The 18,372-nt window shown below is 43.2% G+C and overlaps 2 protein-coding genes across 7 annotated transcripts in view; one reads left to right on the top strand and one right to left on the bottom strand.

Moving 5' to 3' along the window:
* The window catches only part of PCYT2 (phosphate cytidylyltransferase 2, ethanolamine), a 46,389-nt gene extending 40,882 nt beyond the window's left edge, over positions 1 to 5,507 (top strand). For 2 of the 3 annotated variants that reach the window (XM_085895546.1, XM_085895545.1), the window contains exons 11-13: positions 22 to 87; positions 315 to 403; positions 4,175 to 5,507. In XM_085895546.1, the coding sequence (XP_085751672.1) occupies positions 22 to 87; positions 315 to 403; positions 4,175 to 4,247 (228 nt within the window). In that variant the 3' untranslated portion in view covers positions 4,248 to 5,507. Of the gene's footprint in view, positions 1 to 21; positions 88 to 301; positions 404 to 4,174 lie in introns of all 3 variants that reach the window. The other variant, XM_085895547.1, reaches the window with a different exon arrangement.
* The window catches only part of SPAG7 (sperm associated antigen 7), a 50,949-nt gene continuing 37,088 nt past the window's right edge, over positions 4,512 to 18,372 (bottom strand). For all 4 annotated transcript variants that reach the window (XM_085895556.1, XM_085895554.1, XM_085895553.1 and 1 more), the window contains exon 7: positions 4,512 to 5,102. In XM_085895556.1, the coding sequence (XP_085751682.1) occupies positions 4,903 to 5,102 (200 nt within the window). In that variant the 3' untranslated portion in view covers positions 4,512 to 4,902. The remainder of the gene's footprint in view (positions 5,103 to 18,372) is intronic.

The raw sequence follows: 18,372 nt of genomic DNA, 5'->3' as shown, positions 1-18,372 counted from the left end.
CTCGTGCTAACGCTTTGGTAGGTGAAACTTGTCTGCCATGGAAACACAGACATCATGTTGGATACGAGTGGTGCAGACCCTTATGCTGTGAGTTTCTCTGTTGATCTCTTCCAACGGAAAGGAAATGTTTTGTTTTCCATTGATGTTTATTTTATTTTATTTTTCGTTTTAAACTTCTCACGAGGTTCATTTTTGAAATGTAAACCGGTTTGTTCTTGAAGTTACCTTGATGCACTTTTCTTGTCGGGGAAAAAAAAAATTCCACATTTGTGATTAATATTTTGATAATGTGACCATCGAGACCTTCTGTCCAGGAGCCAAAACGCCGTGGAATATTCCGGAAGGTTGCGAGTGGAAATGATCTGACCACTGATGACATTGTAAAACGGATCATACACAACAGGTATGGACGGTACTTTACATCATCATATTGTGATAGACTTGTGGTGAATCATTACAGTGCATTGACATGCACAATGGACATGCTTAAGCGTAAAGAGGATCAAAGTTTTCTTGTTTAAATGTTTTGCGTAATGGTACCACCTTTTACAAAAGGAACCACACTTGTAACTACAAACTGAGACATCCTCAAAGATGTATTTCAACCACTTTAACCACACTCTTGGACTTTGACCACCAATGGATGTCGCCTGCAAACTGAACCTATGCAATATGCAGCTTAACACTAAACACCAGAAAGTGAAACTGCCATTTTGGGACAGTGAAGATACTTTGTGCAGCTGAGGGAGATTGGCATTTAAGCTAGCCTGTGTTACACACTGTGTAATAGTGAGAAGTTTATTTTATTTTACAGGAGATCCACCATAATAGTGTAAGACCATATTCTAAATAAAAACTGAAGAATAAGCTGTTATTCATATTAAATCCCAGTTGTCACCTGCAACGTTCTCCAACAATTAACGGTTCCACAATTTTTGTTAAGCCACACTCACCATCCTAACAGCTGTGGACATGAACAATTGAAGATGGCTCATCCCATGAAATTTCACAAAACATCGCAACCAAATGGCACACTTTGCCGAAGGACGTGTGGTATTGCTCGGCCACCAAGATACTTTTACTTCGCACCGATCAAGCCCAGCTTACCTTCAAAGTGAACTCTTCAGTTCCATCTTCGGATTTAGGAAGATCGGACAAAGTGAACTCTTCAGTTCCATCCACCTCGACGTGTTTCGACTTATGAGTAACTTACAAAGAACTTGTGTTGACGTGTGTCAACGATCGCATATCGTGCCTACAACTTATTCCCAGCGTAGCGGAACGTGTGAGCCATACGGCGAGTACGTCGTAAAATTTTCAGCATGCTTGAAATTTCACGACGTACTAAACGTACCACGAAATATCACAGCTACTTCATCGTTTTTCAGCGTGCTCTTAACGTATACACAACTTACCCATACCGCATTCGACGTGTGCCAGCGTTTTAGACACATTTTTTCATAGGTTGGCATACGCTGGCTAAATCGTCAAGGTGTGACTGCGTGGTTGACACTTCCAATTTTCAGGCGGTTATGATTTAAATCGGTGTGCGGCAGGTTTTTAACAGGCTACGCCACGAGTTCGTCGGCGATACATGCAGCGCGCTATGCCTAAGTTAAACTATCGTTGGGCATAGGTTGTGAACGCCGACAACAGGCTATGCATTCGTTGGTATAAGTTATCTATAAGACAACGAAACGTTCTGTGCCCGTTACTAATATGTTATGTATATCACCAACACGTTATGAATACGACCAAAACGTAAAAAATAAAAACATCAAAATTTCAGCGTACACCAACGTTTAACATACATTTTTATACGTTGCCATTGCTGGCTAAATCGTCAAGGTGTGACAGCGCCTTAACTCTGAAGTTCAAGCAAGAAGACAGGATTATCACTGGATATTGGCATTCGATGTTTCAATATCTCACTCTCTCACTTTGTCTCAGCACAGCTAACCCACCAGTTTCACTTCTACAATCTACCCTTGGCAGAGGTGCAGTCGTTCGAGATTCTTGGACTTGAGATCTGTCAAAATATTTGCTGGGCCAATCACATAATCCAAGATGACCTCCAGCACTGAGGCACCTTCACAAGGAAATTTTTGCACAGGAGGAGGCCATTTGGCCCATCATGCCTGCACCACACCAATACTAGATTTAATAAATCCGTCAATAACCCTTCCCTTCGTGTGCAGCCTTTTGGCTGCTACACTGGTACTCATTTCACCAACCTCAGAAGGATGACAGGCTGAGTCAACCGTCTGGTGTTAATTCAGCAGCCAACGGGGCTTGAACTCAGGACTCAAGGATCCCAAGGCACCACCCAAACCGCTAAGCCAACACTAGGTTAACACCTTGGAATCTGCTGGAGAGCTACTCATTTCTCAGCTCTGCCTTTATCTGCAGTGCGATGGAGTATGGTGCCCTCTGACCTGGTGCCACCAAATCTCACCTTGCACCCCTGGAAGCAGTGAAATCGAAGGCTAAAGAATTGCTCAACAGAAGGCTAAGGTGCAAGGTTTGCTCCTGTCCCACCACAGACTAGTTTGAACTGAGCAATTTTCTAACACCTCTTTTCTGGTCTCACCCACCTCTCCTCTCAGCTCTGTTCTTCTAGAGTCTAAGCAGTCCACACATTCAGCTACACACCAAAACCTTGTTTCCCCACCTCCAAATCCTGGTGAACTGCTCGCCTCCAAATTGTCTTTGCAAACCTGTTTTGTAAACTGTGGAGTCGCTTCCCTGAATCTGTTCAATTGCATTCTTCTCGAAAGTCCTTTAAAATAACAAGACCTCACCATCACGTATCACCTAACCCTATTCATGATCCTTACTATTCCCACCGACTCTCTCTCCGACCCACCCACCCCAGGCTAAAATAGTAATTCCATTCCTGTAGACCATCGTAGTAGGGCCTCTTACCAACTCTAGTATATGAGAGTACTACTCTCAGATACTATAGTTAACTGTAGCATTTTTGCTTGGGACATTTAGCTTTCCCTGTCTGCTCATGTTACTCGTCTTCTCAGCCCACTCGGTTCTCTTGTCTCACCTGTGTGTACCTACTTACGCTGCCTGTGTTTGTTACTTCTGCATTTCTCCATACTCCCTTGTGAGCCGACTCCCTGTGCTCCATCGCCGTCAATGTCACCGTCATTGAGCTTTTCCTTGAGCCTCGATCTCTGTAAAATAAAAAGTAATTGGCAGCTTGATATTCCTCACTAATCTCATGGAGACTTAAGCTTGTAACGATGCATTTTTGCCACTTTCAAAATCCTGTGAACTGAAGTCTTTGACACATTCAGTTGCAAAGATGCCTTCTGTAGTGACTTTTTGGAATAGTTCCAAAAGCTGTGAGAACTTCTGCAACTGCCTTCTCCTCTATCTGTACCATTTCGGCCTGAAGCTTATTCAAAGGCATCGTCACTATTGCATAGCATAGTCTTTAGCTCGTGTCAACTTGTGTCTGCCATTCTGACCTAAAATTACACTGAGCATATATGGAGTCATTAAACCATGCTTAGGATGGTAGTCGCTCACAATCAATCTATTCATGGAAGAAATGCAAGCAAGAACTAGAATGGCACTCAGTAGCGTGCATACCTCCACCAGGCTGAACTGTTTGTTTTGTATCCCACTGATAGGCCAGATCTGGATCTGGACCTGAACCAGAATCAAAAAGGCTTGTTCTTGTCACCTAACCAACTCTTCCACCTAGTGTTGTCATAACTCGTCCAACTTCTTGAAATATCATGCGATACTGTATCATTTTTGGTGCCATCTCTCAATTGTGAAGAATCACTTTGGAATTTTTTTTTTTAATTCTCACATTCGGATCTTCACCAAAATCAAATCATTACGTCGTCATTACACATCCGACCTGTCCACCAAGTTTCCTCCGAATCCATCCAACTTTAAGATATCCTGTTCACAGACAAATAGACAGACAGGGGTGAAAACCTAACCCCCATCCACCTTCGGTAGCAGAGTTAATAAAGTGGAATCAAATGCTAAGATTTACCTTTGGTATTTTTGAAATGTGAATCTTTTGCCAAAGTTTAATCAAAACACAGGTTGTTCAGACTTTTCTGGGACACCCTTCATGCCAATCATGACCTAACCAAAATGAAGAATTTAATTCATCAGTGGTGTTTGACGGTACCTTTTCCAGGCTGCAGTATGAAAAGCGGAATGCCAAGAAAGAGGCGCAAGCTCTGAAGCTGGCAGCACAAGCCTCAGACTGAGGCACACACCAGATGTCTGATTACCAAATGCACTCTTTCAATGTCCTGTTGTAATTGTGTATTTTGCAAGTAAAAGCCTTAAAGGCTGGTTAATCTGCAGCATACTTTAAATTGGCATAGACTGTACAAAATCGAAATGTAAATGGTGTACAGAGTTTGCTCTAAAAGCTAGCGTATAACACCCAACATCAAAATCTCTTCAGAATACGTCTAGAGTTTTAAGATTGATCATAAGGTGTCACAAATGAATCTCTGTCACAAAAATGTCACAATCAAATTTAATAGTATTGCATAAAGAAAATGTTCATGTTAAAATCAGTAAAAGGTTCGTATTTGTTTTGTACAGTTTGGTGGAACGCACCCTTCCCCTCCTTCTTCCAGGGATTAATATAAAGCCCAACCCTCAAGGTGGCTTCACCTCAAAGACCTGACCTCTTGTCAAACAGCAACATTGGGGTTGCACTTGGAACCTTCTACAATTGCGACATTACTGCCGCATGTAGTATTCTTCTTTTAAAATTTTTTTTATTTTAAATGCACCATGCAGGAAGAAAATGCAATACAAGCTTAAAAAATAATTAACTCATGTAAAACACTGTATTACACTTTCATGGAATTATTAGATAAAGCATACCTCGTTGCTGTTATTTTTAAATTATGTGTGATTGTCGGTGGTTGGGGTATCGGGAGCATCGTGTGTTGGTGGTGGTCTCTCTGGTGCTTCCGCGTCGTGTTGCGATCCTGGTGACGGAACACTTGCATCTTGAAGCGTGTCCAGGCGTAGCTTCTTGCGCTCTTTCAGCTCATGGAGAGTTTGTTCGATGGAACGCGTGTCTCGTTTGTTTGCAGCCGGAACTTCACATGAAAAAGACAGAGATTAACATTCCAATGATTATTTCTCCAAATCACTAGAAACTGGATAGATGTTGCCTTGTTACCCAACAATATTTAATGTGATGATGCATTTAACCATGAAGCAAAGCTGGTCATTCAAATGTTTTTCTTTTGTAAACTCCACAATCGATCTGGAACAGTTCGATCTTGTGCAGTGCAAGGCACTGCCGAGCATGCCACAAGCATCGCTGATCGAAGGCCAAGAGTGATGCAGAACCACAAGTTGGTAATAGACGCATGCTTCTTCTTAACATTGTTACCGTAAGTTTAATCCATGCACAAAAGATTCTTACCAGCACATGTTTGTATTAAAGATTCTAAACACTCATTTCCCATTGTGCAATAAACAGCAAGCAGCATGTTCAATTGGTCCTCCTGACTCTTCCTTTGCAGACATTTTAATATTCCGAGCGATTTGGTTTCATCCAACCAATCAGGAGGATACACATCTGTTCATACACTAGCTGTTAAATACTTGAACCTTTACTGCTGTACCTCACTTTGTAGATGTAAAAAGTGAAGAAAATAAATACGTTTGGATGATGTAAAGAACCAGCTATTTATCATTTTTAGGAGTTGGATTATTTACATTGAACAAGTATCGGTTTTGCTACATGAGAGCCCCATCTATGACGGGCACTCAAGTACTGTTCTTAAACGGCTCACGTAACCGTTTATGATGGTTGCATTATTTAATTAGTTTCAAAGTAAATTATCTTGTGTGCACATATATTTTTGCAATTGAATTGTAGCTGTTTTCCATCCACTTTGGGGCTTGCACAAATACCACCAGGGGGTGCTATTTTGGCTACATACATTCATACATTATTATATAGTAAGATAATAACATGGATGTCAATGAAGATGCAAAATAAGGAAGTATATTCACAAAGATATTTCTTTGATACAGGGTGTCCCAGCATTCACTGTGTACCTCCACAAATCCCATGTAAGCCATGAAAAGAAACCCGATTGTGAATACAGAATATATAAATGGTGGTTAATTTCCAAATTCTGTAACACTTGTTTAGTTATGGACCCAAGCCTCACGACATGGCAAGCCTTCAGTGTTATCAGATGAGAAAGAACGATATTTTGGTTTGCATATTAAGAAGCCCAGTTTGTAAGTTGTCACAGCAGGCACAGGTCTCACGTAGGAGCACACATACACTGAAGAAATGTCTACACCTCCATTCATACTAAGTAACAGCTGTGCATGAACTGCAAGAAAGGGACGACATTAATCGTTCTGATTACTGCCGATGGTTTCTAAACTTTCTTACTGCCAATGGAGACGATATTATAGAACTAACCTTTTTCTCAGACGAGGCTTGGTTTCATGTATCTGGCTATGTAAACAGCCAAAACAGCCGTGTTTGATCAGCAGAAAATATACTGTGAAGGTTGGTGTGTGGTGCGCCATATCATGGAAGTGGCTAATTGGCCCCATATTTTTTTTTTCCACCAGACGATCAACTAGGAATGTTATTGTAACTTGATTATCCACCCTTTCATTGGTTTGCTGAATGAAGATGAAATTAGTAGTACATATTTCCAAAAGGACAGTGCCATTGCGCACACAGTTTGTGGCTCCATGATGCTGCTCCACGTGTTTGCAGACCGATTAATTTCAAGGAACATTTTGTCCATCAAGATCCCCTGACCTTTCACCTCCAGACTTTTAGCTTTGGGGAGCAATGAAATGCGTCATTTATAAAGATAGTGTAGCAGCATAGCAAACCTGTTGTGCATTTTGTGATACAAGCACCAAATTTGGCACAAATGTACATTAATATGTTGCGAACATTTTAAGATATTGGGCCACTTGAAATTCTCTCTTTATGTCCGCCATATTGGATTTCAAAATGGCCACCACTTGAAATCAACATTTGTTATTATCTCTGGACGTAATGCAGCTATTGACTTGATTCTGGTATCTAAATGTATGTTTTTGGGGGCAATGAATCCAATGGTACCATTTTCAACTTAATATTATCTATCACAGTCTGTTATATAATTTATTTGTAAATTATCTAGGCAAATATTGGATCCAACACAATACTTTGAAAAGAATGTCTTAGTTCTGTAAATGTCTTCGGTATAATACTGACATGCTACATGGTCTAGTATTTGAGGCTAGGTGTACTGGTATCTGAGGCTAGGTATATACTGGTACTGAAGATCTTCTTCTTCTTCTTTCGGCTGCTCCCGTTAGGGGTCGCCACAGCGGATCATCCGTATGATCCGCATAGTGATTTGGCACATGTTTTACGCCGGATGCCCTTCCTGACGCAACCCTGGTCGCCTCTTACGACACAGGGATATGGTACACCTATTTTAACCAGGGTATACACAGCAGTCACTGCTGCAGTCACTTGATGTGAATACCGGTACTAAAGATACGTGTACATAAACAGTGTCATGTTAACAAGTTCAGCATTGTCACAAGTACATGTATGTTGTTGAATCATCATCATGTGCAGTCCCCTTCACACACATAGAGGGCTGTGCACTGAAGGGCAGCCTTTTTGCACTTGCATCGCCTCACACACCCTTTCTTGCACTTGCAAGAAACCAGCTCAATGCAGCTGTGAGCTGCCTCAGTTAGCCTGCTCCAGTAAGGTGTGTACTGTCCTTCTCCAGTCCTTGACCAACCCCAGTTGGTTGGTGGAGGGAGCTCTGGTGCTGGCAGCAGTATCTGACCCCACACATGTCCACCTTGATACACTGCCCTCTTGACATGTTCCTCCAGAGCTGCCTTCGTTGTAGGGATGAGCTGCACATTGTTCTTTCTTGCGAAGCGTTTCCTCCTGGCCTTCTCAATGTCTGTGCATTTGCTGGTTCGATCATACAACAGGATCACGAACCTCTCGATGATGCGCATTGCATCGTCTGGTATGTCACGAGGTGCAGAAGACAGCAGCAGCAGCGCCTCAGTGAGTTCTGGCAGTACCGTCCAGACTGCCCACGCAGTCTTCTTGCCATGTCTATGAAAACTAGACACAGTGTCACATCCAGTTAGAGCGTGGAACATTGGCAGTGCACGAGCCTTCTCTCGTCCCAATCCAGCTGCAATTTCGTGTGCTGCTAGGTATCGGAAACTCTGGCCTGTTCCGAATGCCAGCCACAGTTTGTCTTCTGGTTGCAACTCCTGTGCCAGGGACACTGCCAGCACCACAACATCGGTGTCTACAGTCCGGATGAGTATTGCATGGTGTCCATGTTGGACTGTGTGAGATGCATGCAGCAACATCCGATTGTCAGCTTCTTCATGGTTACATGGAGCGAGTGAGGTCAGATCTGGTAGTGTTGGCTTGCTGAGCACTGCCTCTCATCAGTAATGACGAGTTGCTTGTCCTCCTGGTCAAACCATTCCATGAGAGCTGCTGAGAGGAACCTGAACAGCTCGGTCTTGTTGCTCTCCACTCGTAGGAAGTTCTGCCAGTTTCCTGGTATGGCCGCGGCAGCCACCACACGTCTCCGCACACCTTGTCCCCGCTTTGCACGTGTACTACCTTTCAGTGAATCAGCAAGGTAAGTATCCCAGACCAGATCCAGGCGTGACACTGTTTGCAGCTTCGTGGACATATATGGGATGAAGATCTGTTGTGCATACTCTTCAAAGGTCTTTTCTGCAGCCGGCTTCAGCATCTGGACGATGGCTGCTCCATCAAGCACAAAATAAAAGTCATGACAGGAGTCTCTGTCTTTGCGTCGGAGACTTCTTCCAAGCATGTGAGGAGATCACTCTTGGTACCAGTGCAGAGGCTTCCACCATCAGACAATGCAGGAGGACATGCCTGATTCTCGTGACAAAAGAACTCCAAGGTTTCCATCCCTCGTCTGGCAGCCAATGTACAGGCGTGCGAAGAGTTCACGGTCATTCTTGATAGAGGCGAGCTGTTGCTGACCTATGCTCTGGCTTCTTGGAGTGGAAGTGCTGAACACCTTCAGCTTGTTACGAGGAATGGGTGCGTCCACTGCCTTTGTTCTGTCCAACAGACATCTCTGGTGAAAGCCTCGAATTGCTCTTGGCCAATCCTCTTGGCATTCATCACGGTCTCCACAGCAGCAGGATCTGCGATCTCCTTTGTGTCCAGTTTGACTGCATCCTGACTCCTCCTCGAATGGGTTGCCCATCTCCTCTATGACACCGAACATCTTTCACAAATGAGGCCTGTACACTTGGCGTCTGATCATGATGACGTGTGTCTGCTGTTTGCCGTCTCCAGTGTTGGTTCCCAACCTGGAATTCTTCGATCACCCAGCAACTTCTGGTCCCACAACCATCCAGCGACGTAGGGCACTAGGGTTGTCAGTGAGCCCAACTGCTCCACAGTCTCCTTTGATGCAGGCATTATTCTGCTCATGTGCCTGGTCAATCGGGATTGAAGAGAACACCCTCTGTTTTCTGAACGGTGAAGTGGCTTTCCCTGAATTTCCTGGCTACATCTGGGTGTTTGATGGTGAGTTCGGCCATGTCCTTCAGGTGCACTGGTATCCACCTAGCAAAGTGGGAGTGATCCAGTGCATGGAACCAGGGGACTAGCTCTGTCAGAGCATCGAGGTACATCATTAACGATCCTTGCCTGAGAGAACGCACATACACTAGAACAAACAGTTCTAGTTCCAGCACGGTTGCCCAGTAGTGAAACTGGGGGATGTCTTCTCCTCTCTGGCAACACCAGTCTTCAAACTCCGGAAGGTCCTCTGCATCCCTGGTTTCTCCCAGACAGTAGTGGTTGTAGGCACGGTGTTGCAGGATGTACAGTGCTGCTGCAGTCACTTGATGTGAATTTATATTTTAGACTGCCAGTATATATGAGCTTGTCTGAGTTGTTACTAGTGATTTAGTATCGTTTTTAAAATTTATATTTACAGAACTAAGACATTCTTTTCAAAGTATTGTGTTGAATCCAATATTTGCCTAGATAATTTCCAAATAAAATTATATAACAGACTGTGATAGATAATATTAAGTTGAAAATGGTACCATTGGATTCCTTGCCCCCAAAAACATACATTTAGATACCAGAATCAAGTCAATAGCTGCATTACGTCCAGAGATAATAGCAAATGTATATTTCAAGTGGCGACCATTTTGAAATCCAATAGGGCGGACATAAAGAGAGAATTTCAAGTGGCCCAATATCTGAAAATGTTCGCAACATATTAATGTACATTTGTGCCAAATTTGGTGCTTGTATCACAAAATGCAAAATGCTTTTGAATATTTGGGCTAAGCCGCCCCACTCAGATAATCCCCACAGTCTTTAAGAACTCCAGGAAACCATCTCCAATTTCCTCAACAGTGTCTCAGGTTGAGTTGATGCTCATCTTCACAATTATGCAAGGACATGTGGCTGCCATTTTCAACACTTATTGTGAAGGTAAAATTTCTTTCTTCATAATTTTGTTATTATGTTTAAGTACACAGTGACTTTTGGGACACCCTGTATGTTGGTAGTTGCCATTACTTTGAGATTAAATCACATGGCGCTTGACATGCCATTACCAGCCTCCTGGTTAAACTCCTCAAAACCACGTTCACTACACACCTAAACTCTTTTGTTACTCTATTCTCGCGCTTGGGCAACTGCCTTCCTGGAATGGTCCAATCATACTCATCGCTCAAAGACTTCAAGCAGGTGGTACACCACCATCTCGTATTGTCCACCATCCTCACCCTTCTTACTTGCAAATTACTGCTTTTCCTATCTCGCTTGCTCTTAACTCCCCTTCCCCCATCCCTCATCCCTCGATTACCATTTTAATCCTCTGTCTCCTTGCTGTTCCATGAGCCTTAATGTTTAATTACAAAATGTTGAACTTCACTGTTCATGATATAATGACCAACTGATTTAAATGATAAAGCCAAACCTGCACTGGATTAAACTACTTCAACCTCTCCTCCAGTGAAATAACCATGGTTACTTAATTTAATTAACAGCAAGAAAAAGGGAAAATCCTAAATGCAGTCTCCCTTCAAAGATCAGCAGGAAAACCCTTCAGTTTACTGTTGTACATTCTTTACTAAAGTCACAATGACTATGCCACTTTAAAAGTGTAATTCCTCTCGATGTTTGTGTTGTAAAGTTTTTACACCTTGTGAAACTTTTGTTGTTGATTGTGAATGTTTGTTGGGATGTAAATCAAAGTACATTATCTTCTCACTTGTGGAGATTGTGGATTGCAATATGTTGGTAAAACGTCTCAATGTTTACATCAACTTTTGGACATAGGTCTGCTGTGAAGAAATATTTATACAATCATATCAATGAAGTTTGACATGTTTTTAGGATTTGTTTGATTCAAATTATAGACTCAGTTAATGTTAATGATTTTGATAACAAAGAGTACTGTAATGTTGAGCTCGGGTGCAGAGGATTTTTGGATCAGGACACTATGTGCGATCTATCCTTTGGGCCTTAATGACAGGGTACAAGGTACTGGGTCAGTTTCTCAAGGTAATGGTTTCAGGAATGAGTATTTTGCTAATCCAATCAGAAGGAGACCCAGAGGTCATGGGCGTCAGTCGGTGTCATACGGCTCCAAAAATGGAAATTGCAGTGATAATTGATAAACTTACAGGTTTTTATGAAGGAAAGCTTTTTCATGATTTTTATGCTCTTCTAAGGTCATGTTCCAAACAAGTCTTAGCTCACATTCTCCAGAGTTTAGCAGGTTTATATGACGTGCTCCTTTTTAATTGAACATTGTTGTTGCAAGGTTCTGAAAAAGAAGTCTACTCCCAAAGTCGATCAGATCCGTGAGTTCTTAGTTTGTGATTTTTCCAGCAAGCGGGAAGATAGACTTTGGCTTCATTCTATTTTTAGGGATACTCGTGTAGAGAGTTTATTACCAGATAAAGTTAGGGAGCAAAACCCCATTGAAGGCTCATTTCACTTTCACCAAGACCATAGGACAATTCTTATTCAACTATGGGAAATTTCTTAAAACTTAGTGTAAATAGAGTCAAGGACATTTTGAAACTGACTGCATGTTCGATTCCCCGTTTTAGGTCATCTCTAGGAGATGACCTAATAAAGCCGGACCAAATGTCCGTCCGTCCGTCAACAATTTTTCTTTCCGATCTTGATGAAACTTAGTATGTGGGTAGAGGTCGATGAGTGTTGCACGATATAACTTTTGTCCGGGTTCAAGGTCACGAGATCACGTAAGTTATAAAAATCGCCAATTTCAAAACCTATCTCGTCTGCCATTCTACAAAATATTTGGCAACTGCTTATTGATTATGATAGTAAAAAATATTATCTTGTATCTAACTGGACAGATTTTTGAATTTCCGTCCCGTTTGGCCGCCACGTAACCTGGAAGATGGTCAAAAACACCTCCCGGTACAAAGAAAACTTTTTACTTCCGAGCTTGATGAAATTTGGTATGTGGGTAGAGGTCGATGAGTGATACCCAACGACATTTTTTCCCGAATTCGAGGTCAGGGTCAAGGTCATGAGGTCACAAAAGTTGTGAAAGTCACCATTTTCAAAACCTATCTAGTTTGTCATTTTAGGAGATATCTGGCAACGGTTCATCGATTATGATAGTAAAAAACATTATAGAGATGACCGTCACCCCCACACGGGGGTAATTTTTTTTTTTATATGGTCCTTGTGGACACCGTTTCTGGGGATTTGAATACAATCAGTAATATTGAAATAAGGGATCTGATGAAGATGGGAGCTACATATAGGGAGCCAGTAACTCAACCTTGGAGCTGCATTAGGTCTTCATTTGGGGATTCCGTGTCTAATTTGTTAACTTAAACTCGGTGCACATTTTGTTATCCGTAAACAGCTTCAATGCATGGTTTTACCACAGTTGTGGAAGCCCTGGATAATAGGATTAAGTTTTTTTAGTCGTCGGGGCTTGCTTTCGCTGGGTCAGTCTAAACTCGAAACCAGTATTGAATGAGGAAGCGGAGTGTTCATAAAGACATTCGGGATCTCCATGATCGCCATATAATAGCTCCAGCGGATAAGGCTGGTAATTTTGTGCTGCGTGGACGCAGAGCGGTGCTGCGTCCATTTTCCACTGGTACGCCAGAGGCCTCCATCTGGCCATCCCCCCAGGTAGATGCCTGGCCCATCCCCATCTCCTTGAGATGCTGATCAACCTGCTGCAACCACGAGGCAGGTGGACGGCCCATTGGCCTTCTCCACTCATGAAGCTCCCACGCTGAGAGAATCTGGTGAGCAGGATCAACGTCAGGAAAACGAGCCACATGTCCATACAGCCGCAGCTGACGCTCACAGACTATGCAGGTAACAAATCTCATTTGAGTCTCTCTCAGCCATGGACCAGAGTTGGCCAAGGATTCTCTGAAGAGACCTGGTACCAAAGGAATTGAGTCTCCATCTCAGATCCCTGGTCAGAGTCCAAGTCTCACATCCGCAGAGCAAGACTGGAAGCACCTAAGACCTGAACTCGGACTTCATCGTCCTGCACAGTACTGACAGCGCCACACCTGATGATCCAGTGAATCCATGACTCCCCAGGCCCAACCCAGACATCTATTGACCTCTGGCTCATAGCCAGCGGAGACGTGAATATCACTGCCAAGGTAAGTGAATCTCTCCACAACCTCAACATCCTCACCACAAAGAGGTACATACAAGATGGCAGCATCTAAGATGTCATTAGAAGCCTGGATCTTAGTTTTGACCCAGCAAACCCATAATCCCATTGGCTCAGACTCCTCATTCACCACCTTGAGGCCCTCAAAAAGGATATCCAGTCTCCACAAAGATGACTGCATCATCTGTGAAATCAAGCTCAGAGATCTTGACATTCCCAAATGATGCACCACAGCTTGATCTCTCTGACATCCTCTCCAGAATCCAGTCCATACAAGTGCTGAAAAGTGTGGGGGCCAGTACACACCCCTGGCGAACTCCAATCACAACTGGAAATAAGTCAGAGATGGTATCACCACATCTCACAGCACTCTCAGTACCAGAGTAGAGTTCAGACATAAGATTGATCAGTTTTGGTGATACCTCACGAAAACTGAGAATCCTCCAGAGCAGTGCTTCTCAAACTATCTGATGTGGTGGACCGGAAGGTTTTTTTTTTCCAATCTGCCAGGGAACGGTACCATATTTGTGCCATATTATTATTTGTTTATGATCCGAGAAAATATTGTTTGAACATCCGTACTAATATTAATTTATACCGGAAAAATATTAAAATATAATGAATATAATAAAAGTTGACACTTTTTTTTATACATATTTTGTATTATATATACACACAGACTTCTCTCTCGTATTTTGAATTTGTCGGCTTAAATATATTATTTTTCAAGATTTTATACATTTTCATTTTATACATTACATGTTATATATTATGATAATGTGAAACTGGAAACTTGCCGCGGACCGGCAGTCAATGACTCGCGTACCGACACCGGTCCGCGTACCACCACTTTGAGTTGCACTGCTCCAGAGGGCATCCCGATTTACTGAATCAAACGCTTTACAGAGATCAACATTGACTGCAAGCAGCCCCTGCTAAAACTCTCGTCTGCATTCGGTGAGGACACGAAGAGCAAGGATACGGTCAATCATTGACCTCTTTGGTGTAAAGCCTGACTGCTCTGGGTAATGGTGCTCAAGCAGATGGTGGCGAACCCTATCAAGAATTATCCGAGCAAAGACCTTGCTCGGCACTTGAGCAGCGTCACCCCCTTGGTAGTTTTTGCAGTCTTGGTGATCACCCTTTTTCCAGAGAGAGACAGACAAGAAGGCCACTCTTCCAGTCAGTTGGGATGATGCCTGTGTTCCAGGCAGAGCACAGAACCGCATGCAATGACACGAGTACATCCTTTCCACCAGCCTTGAGAAGTTCAGCATGGATGCGACAGATCTCAGGAGCTTCACCCCATTTTGACCGGTTCACTGCAGCCTGTGTTTCCACAAAAGAAGGTGGACCACAGTTGATTGGAGGGTCAGCAATAGGGATTGTAACACCCCTGACATCCAACTCAACAGCTGGTGGATCAGCCTGGTACAACCACTCAAAGTAACTGGCCCAGCGGGCCTTCACTTCAGACTCCTCTGGCAAGAGGCCACCACCCTCTGCTCTGACTGCAGTACACCAAGGGATGGGCTTGGAGGAATGCAATGCGCGAATTGCCCAGTAACCAGGACGAGAATCACTGTTCCTTGTCCTAAGTCGCTCGAAGATATTGTTACGGCTGTGGAAATTCGCAATACACCATAAAGGGTCCTCAGATCAGTTCTGACGCTAAGTTTATGTGCAGATAGGTCTCCACCGTTGTTTAAAGGGCTTTCCTCGTGTTCACCGGGCTGCAACTCTTTGAGATAGCCATTTTACTTTTTCTATTGTTATTTTGAACAAACCTCCATGCAAGCAACAAGCCGCGTTGAAAACCGTCGAACGCAAAAGGAAACCAGAGGAGTTCCGATGGGCGTGCGGATTTTTACCGCCTGTTTCTCCGAGGAGTGTGACGGAGGCGGGGTGGGGCGGATCGCCCCCGATTGGACGCGCGGGGTGACGCTGTTGGGAATGAGGAACGCCCCTTTTCGGGAACCTTCTCAAAGGGAGGTGGAGCCGAAAACGGGGAGGAGCGAAGGGCGGAGCCCCGCGCTATATAAGGCGGACCGCACGCGAGGCTCGCTCTCTCTGTCGGGGTCGTGTTGGATTCTACTCGCTCTCTTGGTGGTCGGGGTCAAGCTCTCCTCTCTCTCTTGGTGGTCGGGGTCGAGCTCTCCTCTCTCTCTCTCTCTCTTGGTGGTCGAGGTCGAGCTCTCTCTCCCTCCCTCTCGTCTTGGCGTTGAGCGACCTGTCGGTGAAGGCGCGGGCCGGTGGCGAGCCGGGCGACGCCTCGGAGACGCGGACGGGAGGCGCCGCAGGCGGTCTGTGGTGGACCTGCACGTGCGGACGAGGAGAGTGCCGGAGAGGGTTCACCGGCCGCAGAAGGGAGGTTTTCTTTTCTTTGGGCTTTTATATGTGTGTTTGTGGCACCAGTCCGTGAAGTAAACCTGTTTAAGTGCCTGTACATTTAATGCTATCGTTGGTCGCAACGTCTTTCATTTCTTGCTGTACATATTGCATGACTGCCCTTGCTTGTTTGTGTTATATGTGTAATAAATGTGCTTGTGAAATGTTTCCGGTTCATTGCGTCCTTCCCCTCTTTTGAAAGTGCCATCTTGAATCATGGAATGATTGGTAGTGGGTTTTAAACACCCGATAAATAATCTGAACCGTAGAGGTTGGCGATAACACCGCTCGGTTATCCCTGTAGCACGGAACGAACCGCTTAAGCGGTTCGTGTCCTAAGCTGACCTGCGGTGTGGTGCAACCCCTCGGTAGGTTACCCGCACGGGTATTTAGGTATATCGACATTCGGCGATTCACCCTATTTCACGCGGGTAGAATGCGGACTGGGTTGTGGTGAGGTTAAACCCCCACCCATGACTGGCTCCTGGCGGTAGTTCCAGGAGGGTCACGACTGAATTGTCCGTCCGGTGGGCGACGCGGTTGCGATTGGAGTTACGCGGCCGATCGCACGCCAGGCGGGCCAGAATTCGTAACAATATTATCTCTGAGCATGAGGAAGTTTTAGTCAATAATTTCGGTATTAAATGTAAAGAGGTAAATGTTTGTATTCCTCGACTTTTCTGGATCACTAAGCTTCATAAAAACCCGTACAAGCATTGGTTTATCACGGGTGCCACGCATTGTTCCACCAAACAGTTAGCGGTTCTCGTTAACTCAGGCTTACAAGTTGTTGGGGAACAGTTCAGGAAATATTGTTTCGCAACTGAGAAGAATTCTGGAATTAACACTTTCTGGAGCATTAATTCTTCTTTAGAATTCCTCGATAGAATTAGATGCCTCAATATCAAGTCAGTTGAAGTTTTTGATTTTTCAACTTTATATACAAATTTGGATTTAATACGAGTGAGGGATTGAGTGTTCAAAGTAATTGACAAGGTTTTAAACTTTCAATAATTTTTTATGTGTCAGGTTTGATCGAGCATTCTTTCCCAAAAATAAATACTCAAGTTTTCATTGTTTTAAGAAGCAGAAGTTTAAGGTTGCTGTTTATTTAATTTAATACTTTTGTGTCTTTTTGTGGGATAATGTTTCAACAGGTTAAGGGTATTCCCATGGGTGGGAATTGCAGCCCCCTACGAGCAGACACTTTTCTTATTTTATGTGAATTTTCATCTATACAGAAACTGATGGTGAAAAAATTAGGATTAGCGAAAAAATCTCTCATACATGTTGGTTATATAGATGATATTTGTGTGGTTAACTATTAAAAAAAAATTTTGATAAGCAGCTTCACAAGATTCATCTTGAGAGCCTGATTGTGAACAAGAGTGGTAATGATTGTACAGTTGCTGCATATCTGGATGTGTTGTTTAGAGTTGGACAGAATAGTTTTAGTTCAAGTTTATAGTTGATTATTTCAGTTTCCCTGTAGTCTTGTACACCTTTCCAGATAGCAATGTACCAATAATAATGGGTTACAATGTTTTTTCATCTCAGTTACTTAGATTTGCAAGAATTTGTTGAGTAAAGGATGATTTTGTGGAACGTGCTGAGGTTTTTTTTTCCATCATGTTAAACAGAGGATATTTAGCCGATTGTCTTTGGACTCCATTGTCACCTTTTATTATCTTGCCAAAGCAAGATATGTTACTCGATCGGTTTGTTTGTTTTTTTGGTTATATATTTATCTGTTACAATTGATTTTCAACTTTCAACTTGCTCTCTAAGTCACAGTTATAAGGCAATGGCTCTCAAACTTGACATGTGTACTCGTGAGCGCAATAGCTTTCGACGCCCAAAATTTTGAAGGTCAAGGTCAAAGGTCAAGGTCACCAGAAGGTCAAACATCAAAATGAACGAAACCCTTAGCTTTTGAGTAAATTTTATTGGATCATCTCCAAACTTGGTGGATATATAGCATATCGATAGGCGCTCACAGCTGATTAGTTTTTGGTGGCGATCGGCCTTGACCTTCATGGTTAGCGCCTAAGGTCGAAGTTGACCTTCATGAAGGTCATTTTTAAATCTTTGACTAACAATATCGAGTAGTACCTCAAATTGAAGCCCTAGAAGAGTGTTTCTCAGATATATAAAAATTTCGTCGTTATGAAAAAACTGATTTTTCATAAAAAATGAAACTCTCAAATCAAGGTCTTTTGGCAAGATAACCTTTGGCCTAAGGCCAAGG

This window comes from Eptatretus burgeri, chromosome 9 (assembly GCF_056783735.1).
Source record: "Eptatretus burgeri isolate ZD-2024b chromosome 9, Ebu_testis_v1, whole genome shotgun sequence".
NCBI lineage: Eukaryota > Metazoa > Chordata > Myxini > Myxiniformes > Myxinidae > Eptatretus > Eptatretus burgeri.
The sequence above is the reverse complement of the archived record's forward strand: the minus strand, read 5'-3'. Positions and strand labels throughout refer to the sequence as shown.